The sequence below is a fragment of the Epargyreus clarus genome, unplaced genomic scaffold (assembly GCF_041222505.1).
Source record: "Epargyreus clarus isolate Ecla_fem2 unplaced genomic scaffold, WU_Ecla_fem_2.2 ptg000027l, whole genome shotgun sequence".
In the NCBI taxonomy this organism is placed as follows: domain Eukaryota; kingdom Metazoa; phylum Arthropoda; class Insecta; order Lepidoptera; family Hesperiidae; genus Epargyreus; species Epargyreus clarus.
Window position 1 is genome coordinate 1,918,723 of NW_027332234.1, and position 15,779 is coordinate 1,934,501.

Here is a 15,779-nt window from a genome sequence, read left to right on the forward strand (position 1 = left end):
GAGCTCACCGCGTGAGGTCGCATTAGTCGGGTTTCTGCGCTTGCCGGTGTCTGGTGTGCGTCTTTCTCGGCTCGAGGTTTCGTAAAAGCAATTTTTAATATTGCTTGATGTTAAATAAAAAATATCGTTTTAAGTCTAGATTATTTCGTAAAAGAGTGTAAGCATTAGTAGTGTGTTTATCTTACTTGTTTAGTGTATAGTATTTATTTTAGTGTTTTAAATATTTAGACGGTGAGTAACGAAACTAAGTTAAATTGTATGGTAATTATTCTCCTTGAAATGTTTTAACTCTTTGCAAATGAAATAACATAATTAAAGAACAGCTGTAATATTTATGTTAAAAGTTGACAAGTTTGTGGGTTGCGGTAACTCATGATTTTTTCAAGTGTCCTATCAATAAAATTGGCACTGCAAATAAAAGTTATCTATCTAATTGTGTCGTCCTGAACAAGCTCAACTGATAAGCTTTTCTATCGACCGTTAAATAATAATAGTTATGTCACCGGGACCGTAACAGCTGGGGGCTACAAAATGTATTTGACTCGTGAAGACCTATTTTCGTCAGTGTGATTGCACTGTAAAGATTAAAAATCGCTTGTATTACGTGTCATTTATATTTTAGGGTGTTTTATTGAGGTATAAATATATTTTATACGTGAAAAATAGTCATAGAGTTTACTTAGTTTTATAAAATTTGAATAATAATAATGTACATTTAAATTTCAACTTAATCTTACCGTTATTTTTTTTAAACTAAATATGACCGATACCATAATACTTAATTAGAATTCATGCTAATTTAATTATACCGGCTCTACAAGTAAAATGACATTGCACCCACATTTTACTACCACGATAAAAAACTAGAGCTACTTCATCGAGCATTTTTTAAGTATGTTCAGTATGTAGTAGTAGGTATAGGTATTATAGTTTTGTTGAACGTTACGTGTACAGAACAAGAGTGCACAAATTAACCCGGCATTTGCATATTATGTCAACATTCCTTAGCGCGATTAACATTAAGCCAAGTGAATTGATTTTGATAGCCACTTTCTTTGACTGCGACGCGTAGAATATTCAATTCATTGGCTTGACGACAGGAACAATTCAGTCTCATTTGAACTCAATTCGTGTTGTATATGAGACGACGTTGAATGATGTTGCTTGGCGGCTTGACTTGCACAAAAATTAAATTTATAAAGTTTTCTGTTAAAAATAATTAAGTAATATAACTGTTGACTGCAGGCATTAGACATACGTGACCTTATTAGTATCTTTTAGATATCCAGGCGAAAATTCATAGGTCGTCAGTATTCATAGGTCGGACTTCAAAACGTAAAATATTGACTTAATACTTTATACATTCCTTACAAACGTTATAAAAGCCAATTGCACTTATTACCGACTTAATTTACCGTATAGAAATAAATAAAATTGAAGTACATAACTGTTTGCGATTATAAGAAACATTTGTGTACCCTGGATTATCTTAGAAACTATTTTTTAGTTACAATAATTATTTTACAATGGTTTTACGTATACTCTCGAAATTATTTGTTCATGATAGTGAAAGTTTATGATTTAACTGATCAAAGCAACCACTTTGTAATCCATATCACAATAATATTTGAAGATAGCGTTTATTTCATCTATATTAATAAAAAGTAAGATAAAGTTTGCTGTAGGATTTAAAATATAATAGATTAAATCTCTAAAATTGAATAGGTTTCTCTAACTTTCTCGTCATAGTCGGTAAAAGGAATGTGATATAACGATAAATAAATAAATGCATGCTATTATAATTCATTACATTTTAAGTACAAAATAAATGGTTTAAATTTCAAGAATTCAATGCATTGGCTTCGTCGATCGTTGTCGATCTACCATCGATAGAAATCTACCTGTTACCTACCTATCGTTACGTTTAATTAAATTTAAGTAGTTACCTACGCATACAATTCTATTGTTTTCTATGAATAGTTAAATTTGCGTACCTCCAAACAATACGATTAATATACTGTTTAATACAAAACACGGCGTTCAATGATAGTAATATTTGTTGGTCACTTTTACGCGCGTAACACATCTGCGGTTGACCTTTGTGAGACCCACGCACTTGTTCAAATTCGCAACGAACGTTGAGCAATCCCGCCATAAGGTACCCTAAATTGCAGTATAATGTTGCCAGTGACAATTCACGCAGAAACTTTGTTTTTGCCTTGATGATTCGTTTTCTGTGAATAACGGTTACAAATCCATAAAATAAACCTCTAATCTATGCCTCTAATAGATATCAAATCAAAATAATACAAACAATTTTAACGTTAAAGTTTTAAAGACAAATTTGAAGTATCTAATATTAAAAGATCAAAAAGTAATTCTTGGGCTACTATTAACATAAGAATATTTCGTTATGTTCTGTTTAGAATCTGTATTCTATTCTTATTTACTAGCCAGATAATTATCTAATTAGTTGAACTACTCGTATATCGAAACTGAAATTGTATCGCATATTATTTCCATTAGTATTGTTTAAAAATATGTCGTAAAAACTACAATCGTCGTGACGGAAGAGGCGTCTAAAGGAAGTGTTACCAATAAGGCTTTTGTTTTTTATCCAACTTAAAGGTACAATACAATGCTATTTCCAAGTAATTGAGGACAAAGGCGCAAAGTATGCCGCCAGCGACCATTAGGATTTTTTACCACGCGTCGTGTTTCTATAAACGCACTGAACGACGTTTGAAATCTTATATAGTACATTACAATACGAGGACGAAAAATTTTTTTCTGACAAGTGTGAGTTTGCAGGCCGAGCCGCAGGCGAGGACTGCAATCACACGAGTCAGAAAAACATTTTTCGTCCGCGTGTTGTATAAAATTTTATATTACGGGGTCGGAAATGGGGGTTTTGCGCACGCGAAGCGTGCGTAAAACGTCCATTTACGCACGCCGTGATATAAAAGTTATTCCATAACGATATAATAGTTATTTCTGTACGTATACTTAAGTTACTAATAAAGACTGAATATAAGTATAAGACAATATTCACAAACTATGATCTTAAGATGACAAATGCGTCCGTCTCCAAGATAATACACATAATTAAAATTGTAAAACTCGTAAGTATTAAGATATTTTTTTACAATTGCCAATGTTTTCGTCACTTGATAAAACCACCTGTAGAGCTCTTACATCTAAATTGAGGATAATCCGTCACAAATCCATAAACGCGACAAAGAGTATCATAAATCGTCTAGAAAATCTTCTTTGAATTACTTATTTAATCTGTGTCACTGAGTTATGTTTACCTCTGTAAGTAGACGATTGTTTACAAATCCCCTGAACATAATTTACAATAACACATTCTTGGAAATGTTAATTTAATGTAACATAATGTAACGTAGAAATATATCATAGATTTTACGGTCAACTGTCTTTGGTTGAGTGCAGAATCTGTTGAATATTTCAATGAATGAATTATCGTAATTACTGGTGTTTTTTGTTATAGCATTGGTTTATTCAATTCATTCCGCGTAGTACGTAATAAAATCAATCGATGGACTGATGGATTCAGTATCGTTCAGATTCGTTACATGCTCCAATGAGTTGCCGTTTAGTTGCAATGCATCTCGAGTTCCGTTGTTATTCTAACTGCATCGAGAGTCGAGACCTTTCGCAATATCACCCGCACTACCGTATTGTCAGATTGTAAACATTTTTTACTACTTGCTACTTCCTTTTAAGTGTACAATAAATTCAATGCATTCCTGCGTTCAATCGTACTATAATATTATGTAACTATGAACAATAACGTCCCCCTAATCGTCTAACAACAAGCGTGGTGTCTATCGGTCTCATCCAAAGATGGTTACGGGTTCGATCCTCGGCTACTAAGATAATTAAATTCTGAATTTCATGATCTCGGGATCTGGGTGTTTGTGTTCCAACTATTATTTATATGTGTCGCCCACAGAGAAATAAAATGTGGGACTATGAGTGAAAAAGCTTTATTTATTGAAGTCGAGCTTATTAATAAGTTTTAAATGCCACCAATAATAATTCTAACAGTGTCCACACATAAATCTAACAGGTATTTAAATATTAACGTTTGCAAAAAAGGTCCTTGCTCTTCAAATTAATTGTACCGATGAGCCAACATGCTGACGTATGTGTTCTAACCTTGAGGCCGCACGCAGAAATAGATTGCGCTAACTGCGAAATTTATGTCTTGTTTTCACTGCCACGTGGATACTCGTTATGAGAAAATTGACCGAATTACTGAGCTTGATCGAAAGTGCCTCAATGATACACGAGATCCTAACTAAGAGATAAATTTGTTGTACCGTGGTAATTTAATAATTATGCATACATTTTGTAATATGCAATAAATAATGAGACGCTTATAAAAATATGATGAAACTGAAATAAAAAAAAACTACTCAATTACGTTTTAATTACAATTACAATAAATATTAAAGAACTGTGAAAAGAATATCATCATCATTAAATTATTAATTATCATTATGGTCATTATATACAAACTTTAACATTAACTTAAGTAGGATTCATAAAGAGAAAAATATAACTTCATTTTTTGAGTAAGCACGAGACTTTTTATTACCACAAAAAGCGGCCAGTCGGTGACACGTCGAATTAAGAATTGCGAAAAATCTGCTCACGCATTAATAAGCAAATTGACAGGTGTGTCAGTAGGATGATGGTAGATGGCCGGTGAGCTGTGGATAATGAATGTCAAATAACTTCTTTTGCAACAGTCACCGCCACCGGTCGGTGGCCCGTTACTGGCGCCGTACAGGTCGCGAAATGTTTTGTGGGCTTAACGGTTAATTTAGTGCTGATTGTAAGTTTGGACGCAGCAAAAAGCACTAGAACATCCTGGTTATGGGCTAAATAAACAATAAAATTCTAGGTAAAAAATGTACGCTATTATTTTATTGGCTAAAACAAAGTTTTTAAAACTTTCGACGACGGTTTGTCATAAAACTTAAGGGTTTACACTGAACTAACTGTAATGTTAAACTATGTAATTTATTTTGGAAATTTATCCGTTACGCATGGAAAATCTAGTCTTAAAATAAAATGATTTAATGAAACGGGAACATATCAACATCAATACACCTAACGGAGGAAAAATAAGACATTTAAAATTAAACTTTCTCGTTTCACTTGTTATGATTTCAATGAAGTGTGAAGTAATTACACGCGGCCGAGCCGGTGCGCTCAATATGCCAATAACATATTTGCGAAGAACAAAACTCAGCTTATCAATTTGTACAACTATTAGCAACTTGTCAACTCGGAAACAGTTACATTCAGTAATGCAATGAGGTTAAGGTGTCATTTCTTTGCGATATTACTGGTACATGTCAATGTCGATCATTGATCGCTCAATAAGCGTTTCATTTTTTTTTTCAGATAGTTATACCAAACGCCATGGCCAAAACAGAGAAGTCTTTTCCAAGAAACTTCACAGGTAAGGATTTTATACTTTTTAGATACGAGTACGTATACTGTGTAGTTAAAGTATAATGTAGTCTGATAATATGCGACAATAAATCGGCACTTCACTTAAATGGTACTTGAGGTAAATCCTTGTTTCTATTCAAATGGCTTAATCACTACAAACTTTTGCGTTTAACTTAATTTTTTATTTAATTAAAATCCACCCTTTCATATGCAGTAAATATTTTTAATAAAGTAATCATAGTGTATATCTCTATAGTACATATTATAATTATGATATTAATAACAACAATTCTGCGGGAAACATCTCTCTTGAGTGCACGCCAAGTCTCGCCTATAAATGTTCGCAAACTCGTTTACGTTGGCAACACTATGGTAGGCGCGTCCGGCGTCCCTGACGTCATAGTTTGGCAAACGGCCATTTTGAAAATAAATGGCGTATTATTAAAATTTCTATCATATTAATCAGTCTTTTTTCAATTGCGTCGTTATTTTAATTTTATTTGAAATATTGTTTTTGAAAGAAAATATTATTGCTTCTTTATAGCAGTGATATCAAGAAATAACGTGCAATTTATAAATGATACTTGGCATTAATTTTATTTAACTGAAAAATAATTCTAATTACATCTACCTATATTAAACATTTATGTCCGCTTAGTAAATGCACATAAAATATTTATTCTTCACTTCCACATACAGTAATAATATAATCATGAATTTGATTACTTTTAGGATTGCGTAAAATGTAGGTGGCTTTGCCAAGTTTCACTCAACTATTTTGGTCACATTTATGAATGAAAGAAAGTACTTTAAATACACCAAGTTAGACATACTTGTGAATGAAAACTATAAATAGTACATTATCCAACAATAATTATCTACTATTACCACTTCGTCCTAAATCAAAAACTTTCGTTAGTCTATTTTCGATATTTTCGTTTGAGTTCGTTCTCAATATTAGCTCCCCGTACAAACAAATGACAGAAAAGCTTTATATACCAACATTAAAGTTATAGAGACCAATATTAAAGTTTGCATACCTACTGAAAATCTGTGCTGAAACAATGATTATTTAGTCAAAAGCCGACAATCTGATCGACTCAAAACAAGGTTTATTTGTAAAGCTGTTTATTTGTACACAAACGAAATCGCCAGACACAGTGTAGCCATTTTTCAATTGTGCCAAGGTTGGCTAATTTGCTGTTTTCGCGTTGGTGCTAAATGTTTTAAACAAATATGTAGTGAAATTGATATTACTGTCCCGGATCGGGCTCAAGTCTTTTGTTAGGAAAACAGGGGTTGAGGCCATAGTCTATCAGGAGGGCCAAATACAGCTGTTTTTCTTTGATTTGAGAGTATTGTGGAGAAGTCTTAACCTTTGAAAGTGGTAGAATCATTTGTAATTCGACTGCGGCACCTCCTGGAGTAAATAACCTCTGTTGCTCTGATTTGATTGGCGATTTGGCGCTATTTACTTGAAGCCATCAAGTTTAGCCATCGAGCGCCAGCAACGTATTCTTGATTCTCTGGAATCACTTAGCACTTCTTACTATTATTTTACATCAAGTGGTCTGTATGCTCGTTTGCTGCTTTAAATAAATAAAAGCGAGAACGGTATTTCCCAACGATGTTTTCCTTAATCGCTAATTAATAGCAATTACATGCCGATAGCTAATCATAATTGCTATGCAGTACAAATTTATATAAATTATGTGTGTACAGAGAGATCGAACCACTGATATCCAATATCCAGTTAAGCTTACCAGAAGGTAGTTATCGGTTTCGCAAAGCAAATGGCAGACCTAAAGAAATTTAATTACTTAGAGAAAGCGATCAACATATTTGATTTTCGTTAGATGTAATCGCCAATGAAATTAGCAGAGCTAAGTGCTTGTCTATTAACTCACTAGCCTGAGGTATATTGGATGTAAGTACTAAATACGCCATGATATAGAAAGTGTGAACTATTAAGCTTTTGTTTTTTTTTTCGTTTTTTTAATTGTTGTCATAATTGTATCATCCTTTCTCATCTATTTCTTTGTTGTACGAGTATGTCTTACAGCAGTCTCCAGAAATCCCCCTTTCTTTGGTTTTTTATTTCATTTATTCTTTCTTCATTTCTTTTTTTCTGTGCTTCGTCTTAGTATTTATTATCTGACATATTGTCAACATTTACATAAGTCTGTTCTTAGCCTACTCTAATAAACTCTTCTAGAGTTTAGAGATTGCAAGTAAAATAAAAAGTACTTATACCTCTTCATAACTTAGCTGATTGGAAAGTACTGCACTAATGGTATTTGTTGTAATAATATCACTTGAATCGTTAACTAAACATGAATGATAAAACTGCTATATTTATTGCGATTTAACGGAAAAAGTCTACCTACTTGAAGTATCATTTCAAGTACTACAATAAAGCTTAGTACCGTACCGAACGAGCTATTGTTTAATATAACCAGCTTAAAGTAAAGTGATAATTCTAAGAATCTCTTTATTTATTTTTTTAACTTTTTATTTAAAAGTATAATGACATTTGCAAAAATGGTTTACATTGCGATAGTTCTATTTGAAGTTCTTTAACCTTAAATGTGCTTATTAGGTACATATTTTTTGCAACGCATTTTACTCTGATAGTATGAAACTGGCCCTTAATCTATGAATCAGCAGGGTTCCAAAAGGCCGTAGCATTTCCCGCCGCGTTTGACAGGTGTCACGCAACAGATAACTAAGGTCTAGGAGGCGATCGACTCGATAAGCGCTAACGAAGGCCAGATGATATCAAAGCTTTGTCACTCTAGAGGCCTGCGTAAACATGGTACGGGAATAGAAATCGTCTTATTGCAACCATTACTGGGATTTTTTATTTAATTTTCCCGCTACCAACTACTATTTAAATAGTAAGTAATAATTACTAATGTTTATCTTAATCGAGATATCTCGAAACATCTTCATAATCGAATTATATCAATAGTGTGTCTCATATTCGCACACCTCGAAATTTTGTTTTGGTACATTTGGTTTTATTGGGTAAACGGATTCTGGTCTTATGTAAGTGTAAATTGAATATTGCAATTTACACATTGAAAAATACATAAGGCAATTTACATATTACAAATTACAATTTGAAATTTACACTTCCAATAAAATTATATGTGTAACTCTAGTCTAAATTTATTTAACTTTTGTAAAGTTTATTTCATGTTCATGTCATATTTGTTAACATAATAGATAATTACATAGATATAAACAAAAAACAGGATACATTTATATCAAATCTCGATTCTCGCAGTTATGTAATACTACTATAACATTCCTTTCTGTCTGCCTACTATCAATAATTTATCTTTCGCGGATGTTTTTCCATTATTCATTGTCGCAATTCATCATATCGATACAAAAATATATTATCTACGAACTATGCGTAGATCAAACCTATCTTTGTATTTGAGAATAATCTATATGTCTGACTGTATCTACAAAACATAATATTTTTCTTATTTTTTATAACATACGACTTGCAGACAAATGTGCAGTCCACCTGATAGTTAAAGGCTGTTCCTGCTGATGAATATCTGTAATCAACCCCAGGTAAAATGAGATTCTTACATGAAGTCTGCCGGCTGCGGCCGGAAAAGTATGCCTCCCTTACCACACCCTTCAAGTCGAATCGCAACAGCTTAATATAGCTCTTATTAGGCAGAATTCGGCATAAATAGTGTCCAATATGCGTATGAGGCTTATTTGCAGCTTCAAAATGCATAAAAATTAAAAATATTGTGCGTTAGTGCATGCGGGTGGGGCCATGAAAAATGCTTGTGTTCCTTGAAATTTCCTTGGAATTCGGTATTTTTAGGAAGTAAAACATTCACTTATCATTTTTCAGTTACTGATACGGTATATTAGGTTGATTCATCATTTTTTATTTATTTGTCAAAATGTTTTATCGGTTGATAAGGAGTAGTAAAAGTTTATAATTCATACATTATGTGATTGCGAAGGGTTAGGTTTTTGCAAGGCTATGTATGTATGTGTGTATGTATGTATTACTATATAATATGTATGCCTAATTTTTTGGCACATTTTGCAGCAGAAACGACTTGACGGATTTTAACATATGAGGCTTCGTTGGATCCGTCTAAAATGTGGGATTGACATATTTTACGTTACTTCCTTTTACAGTTAATTATTTTTAAGCAGACGGGTTCATATAATTTATACTAATAATAATTACTAGCTTTGCCTCGTCCTTAATAACATTTTGTAATTACACTATTCCAATTAGACCAATCAAAAGTTTTTTTGAAAATGAATTAGAACGTAAACGACAGGTGTCACTTCAAGTCAATGCGCAGACGACTAGAAAATTAGTCAAATCATTACGCTAATGACTATATTCGATCAAGTGTCCAATGCGTTTAGTAGGAACTGGGTAGGAACAGGGTTAGATTTGTTTTTTATTGTGTGTAAATGTCATGTCTTCTTTAACCGAGTTTAAGAACAGTTTTTTTTTATAAAAAAATATTTAGTCCACTGTCCCATGGCTCATTGAACCCGGCGCCGAAGACTTCTTCGGAGTTGAGCATTTTTTTATAAGTATAAAGTAGCCAACATATATTTGCTTCAGTTGATACTAAGTGATCTTAGTTGTTCACGAAGTTCTAAATAATATTCATAAAATTAATATGTAATTCAAGATGCGCTCTTTCTCTAAGGACGCCTTCTCTCAATATTCGCTCTACACTTTAGGTACTTAAGTTTGCACCTATTTCTTATCTATATTAAACAATTCTAACGTCGCAGTTTCAATTTTGAAGTCTTTTCAAACATCTGTGTATGCGACCTAATATTACGCGAGGTTGCTATATTGCTTTGGTTGATAAAGCAGAAAGGGCTGTTGACCAAACTTGTTGCAAGGTTGTACTTAAGAATAGGCCTGAAGTAGTTAACTAATAGAACGTTTAGTTACATGGTGTGGCAATGAAAGGTCTACGTTCAATGGGCCACGCGATAAGCGATACGGTCCAGGGTTCCCGACTAACCTATCCATACTAATAAATAAAATTGGAATGCCTGTTTGTAGTGTAAAAATAAGAGCTTTATACTTAATGTGTATGAATGTATACACGGTACTTAAAACAAAAGACAATAATTAAATATTTTGTCTGTCTGTCTCTTTCCTTTGCCCTCTGACGTTTATTTTGTCTCTCTGTCTGCCCGTCTGTCTATCTGTCTGCTTATTCTAATCTCTGAAACAGCTGGGCACAGCTTGTATATCATCAATGAAATATACAGATAGAATAAAAATTTGTTTATAAAAATGCATCCTTTATCTTTTTTGCGCTATTGCTAGGTTTTCCCATTAGTCATTAGACTTGAATATATTGTTGTTTGTTTCATATTATGATCATGAAGTTACAAACTAATAAAAAATGTTGCCTTTTTGTGTAGTATATTCTTTCCTATTTAATATTGAATAGCTAACACCATTACATTCATTAGTGTTCATCGTAAAAACATTATTATGAAACAATTATAAAATGCAAATACTAAAGTATATTTTATAATAAAAATCTGTTTTACAATGAGCGGACTAAATGCATTATATAACCTAATAAGGTGGTAAAAACTTGAGGTATAAATAACTAACATAGCTGAACTAAACAGATAAAATATAAAACAAACAAACAACAGCTGTAACAAAGTAAGGTTTATTTAAAGAATCTATTTTTATCTGTCTTGTTGTCTATCTGAAGCATCTAAAATAAACATATATGCTCTACTATATTCCGGTTGGCAATCCTAGTACGTAACGGTAGTGTGGAGTTGAGCACAGTCATAATGTTGAAACATGGAACCATTTTGTTATACGCAACTTGTAGTTTAGTGCAGGGTTGTAGACTTAGAACAGGAATAAGTTTGAAATGTGAGAAATTGTTTAATTCTAATTTCATATTTAGTCATAGATTAGTAAAGATTACTCACTCCTAACAAGAAAATGTACCCAGATTTGAGAATTGAAATAGTTGCGTAAAAAAGTTTTGCCACGTCTCCGTGCTAAAATGTCCCTAAAATATTTGAAATAATTATTTATTTATTACGTAAATTATGCAGTATTAGATATTTATTCGTAAATTTTCTCTAAAAATGTTTTTATTTGTCAAGAAGTCAAAAAAATAACTTACTAAAATAAGCCTTTTGTCGCTTCATTAAATTTTAAGGCGGCGAAGTATCTTTACTAATCTATGTATTTAGTAGATTTTTTGGGATGATCATCATGGTGTAAATTCCTTAACTCTCACAAAAAATATAATATCAAATTTGAAAATATTTAATATTTTTTTCAATCTGAGTGGACTTTCAAACAGAAATTTAAAAAAATACTACATTACTAGAGTTATTAAGAAGTAGCCATTTTGTAATACGAAACTATTATGCGAAACCAAATTAAAGCATAATATATGACGTACGTACGCTGTATCCGAGTAGGTAATACAAATAATGTTAAGAAGCAAACCCCACGAGGCTTTACATCACGAGTGAACATACATGTTTGTACAAAAGGCGATGTACATTTAGCCTATTGTGTCCAAGAGTAAATTTGCACAGTGCTTTATGTGGATTCAGTGTTAAGAAGATTGTATCAATAATGTATAAAATCGTAAATGTATTAAATTTCATTGTTGATTTATTCCCGAAGGCTGCTATTAAGCATCTGCAAGTTACGTGACTTTTAAAGAGCAATAGGGCTATTTGGTCACTGCTGCTCATAGAAATCCTTAACCAATATTATAAAGAACAGGATTCCTAAATAAAATTCATTCTAGACACGTTGTTACTCCAAACGACTAATAAGGAAATCCTAAAACAGTGTATCCGCTTTACCACACCCTTACAACCAGAACTCAGCAGCACTCCAATGCCGCTGTAAAGTGGAAATACGTGTAATTCCAAGCAAATTTCCTACCACCTTTGAATCGCTTCGCACATAATCTCTTCGATAACTACAAATAAATCTTAAATTCATCTTAATCTTAAAATGAAGACATACATTAACTCCGGAACCATAAAACACAGTACTTACATTTCCACCCACGCTTGTCCAATGCTTATTCCGTGCGAATCCTACACAAGCAGGCTTTATAGCTACCACTCGCTAAGGCTCAAGGCAGAGAGAAAGTTCTGATAGAAATCGCAATGTTTACATAAACTGGTTGGTTCCAGACACCCAGCTTACCATATCGCGGTATTATTGTCACTGGTATAATAAATTTTCATTTGATTCGTATATCTTACGAATTGATTCTAGTTTAATGAGATTTGATTGTATCTACTCGCTTGAAGAGGCAAGAAATGGCTTGTAGAAATATTTTTAAATTGCAACAAATGCTCATGTACTAGGAACGCATAGGTTATGTTTTATTTCCTTTAATAAAAAGGACATGTTTATTTTTTATTTATTTTTTCTATGTAAAATAAGCCGACTATCTTTAAAAAATCTGTATAAACCACTATGACTACGGAATAAAGCTATTTATTTATTTAATCATTTATATCAGACAATATAAACAAAGATACAAATTTAATATTTATATTTATATTTATAAACAAAGATAAAAAAAAATATACAGAAGTCCATGTCATATATACCTTACAGACGAACATACATATTAATATATACTTATAAGGTGGAGCGAAATAAAGCTATGAAATTGGTTTTTTGTTAATCAAGATAACGGTACCCGAAGTACGTGATAGGTACCTTCCTGATGACGTAGATGACAAGTACAAATATGGCTCTCGCAATACGAATGACAAATTACTAATTAAACAACCGTTCCAAACTGGATCCGACATGTAATAAGTGGTAAAGTAGTAAAAACCCTTCATTTGACGAGTAAACAGCAAACACACTGTTGTATTGGTTCAAACGCTAACCGTTAAAGATGATTCTTACAGTCGACGACCACGTTTAGCTAAGTTGAAGTAGTAGAGTTAAATTTTTAATCGTTAGACCGATACCTGATATCGGATGTCTGTGTCATTAATCATTGTCTATTTTGCTGTTCTTGTACTTTTTATGGAAAAACTAAAGTTATAATATAAGTTAGTAAGATTCAAAATAGGTGGAAATTAAAAATTACATTTAATTTTTGTTGAGTAATATAATCCAAAAATGCACCGTCACACCACAAAACAAAGGATTCTACAATCCTTTATGGTTTTCTTCTTTTATCTATTGACACCTATTTTCTGTTTTGGTTTGAAGGATGTGGAAGACAACCACTTAAACTTCGATACATTCTAACTAGTCCACAGAGGTGTCAACGTATCTGCACTCGCTTACATGTCAATCCTACTTGGGGTCAATTACAGATAGACGGTAGCGATCATTTACTAGGTGGATTGCATCGTCGTTGAGTACTCAAATTTGTAAAGCTCATGTCGGTCCTAAAATCGTTAGTCGTGGTCGTAACAAACAAAAGTTCTAGAGTCAGTGTCCGACCGCCCATATGAACCTCGAGTAAAGTGCATGCTAATGACAGCAGCTAATTGCATTGCCGCGTGTAAAGCTTAACGGTATGAGTATGCTGTCTAATAAGACAGAGTGTTCGATTTGTTGGGAATTTTAACGGGTAACTATGGTGAGTTATTAATTATAGGTAGGCACCAAGTAGTTAATCACGTTTTAAAGCTGTCAAACTACACTTTAAATGTACTGTAGATTGGAATGGTACTAGTTTATCTACATATATTATTTTCGAATTGTGTAGTTACTGGTGGTCCTAGCGGCCTCCCCAGCGTCACCGGGTTTTGGTGGCGAGACTAAAGCTCGGTCGAGACTAGAAGACTTATGGAGTACAAGGAAGGGATAGTTTTGGTCACCGTTTCCGTTACCTAAATTAGGACGTATGATATTGTGCCAAATATTTCAAGTTTTTAAAGAAACAAATCTTAAAATATTATATTATCTTTTACTGATAAAATTCAACAATTGCAACTATGAAAAAATCCAAAACAACTAAAAAACAAAAACGGCAAAAACAACTAAATTGTGAATGACTCAATATTACATAAACCTAGTGATTTTTAAAGCAGCATTCTTATAAATAAAACGTGTCCGTGAATGAAACGTTTCAATTAGGTAGTATTTAATGATCCAAACTTTCATTCATTCACAAACGCCATTCATCTTAAATTGCACGTTTCGTAGCGAAGTCGAAAACTTTTTGTTACAATCAATGTGAATAGAACGGATCTTCAATTAACGAACAATAGTAAAATCGAATAAAAACCAAGCAACAGTGAATTACAATAAAAACATAATATATTTTTGATCTTGACAAGTTGTATACGAGGTTGGAATGAAAAAGCTTTGAGCCAACTTTAATAGACGCTTCAATAAAGCCTGCGTGCCAGTAATGCTAAATGGAGTGTTTGCTTTTTGTAATGTTCGTGTCCGGTATTGTGTGTAGAATGGCCAATATGGTACATGATAATCGTCTGTAACTGTTTAATTTTTGGTTGCGCACAATTCGTAAAAATTGCAATGATGACAATAATTAATTTCAGAAGTTTTTTTTTTTTTATAATATAGTAGTAGCAGACGCGCATACAGTCCACCTGATGGTAAGTGGCCACTGCCGCCCATGGACATCTGTAATCAACCCCAGATAGGATTAGATATTCCTACCTGCGGTCGGCCACAGATGCGCCGCTACCCCTGAGGACTAAGCTGGAACGCCTCGGAAAAGTCTGTCTCCCTTACCACACCCTTCAAACCGGAACACAGCAGCGTCTAACACTGCTGTTATTAGGTAGAAATAGGTGTGGCGGTGGTGCTGCCGGAGTCGAACCACAAAGGGTTCTACCACCTGTTAGAGTTGATACGAATAAAAAATAATTGTTATTAACAAAATAGTTTGTGTTGTTGAGTAGGATCGACGACGACGACCTTTGCAACAGTGGGGCATTAAAAAGGGCAATAAATTCCTATTTTTGTCTTTACGATCAGTTTTTTGGAATGTCTGTATTTATGACACTGCTAATGAAATCAGACATAATTATACAGAATATTAATTATTTTGATATCGAAAACACTTGCAATACAGTTATCGACGAAGAGGAACTTCTCTTTGATAAAGAAACCTTACAGGTAGCAAGTAGGCTTGAAGCGTGAAAAGTAAAATGAGGAAATGCTCTCAGTTCACGGCGAGTGCTCGTATATGTGTCAATGTGATATAAACACTCTTAACAGTTTATCAATTACTCATAACTTAACGTATGGAAAT

General features: G+C 33.1%; 1 protein-coding gene across 2 annotated transcripts in view; it reads left to right on the top strand.

The window, feature by feature from the left end:
• The first annotated feature begins 11 nt into the window (after window positions 1-11).
• Window positions 12-15,779, top strand: part of LOC140753675 (sialin) — a 56,771-nt gene continuing 41,003 nt past the window's right edge. For both annotated transcript variants that reach the window (XM_073088402.1, XM_073088403.1), the window contains exons 1-2: window positions 12-231; window positions 5,440-5,497. In XM_073088402.1, coding sequence (XP_072944503.1) covers window positions 5,458-5,497 — 40 coding nt within the window. In that variant the 5' untranslated portion in view covers window positions 12-231; window positions 5,440-5,457. The remainder of the gene's footprint in view (window positions 232-5,439; window positions 5,498-15,779) is intronic.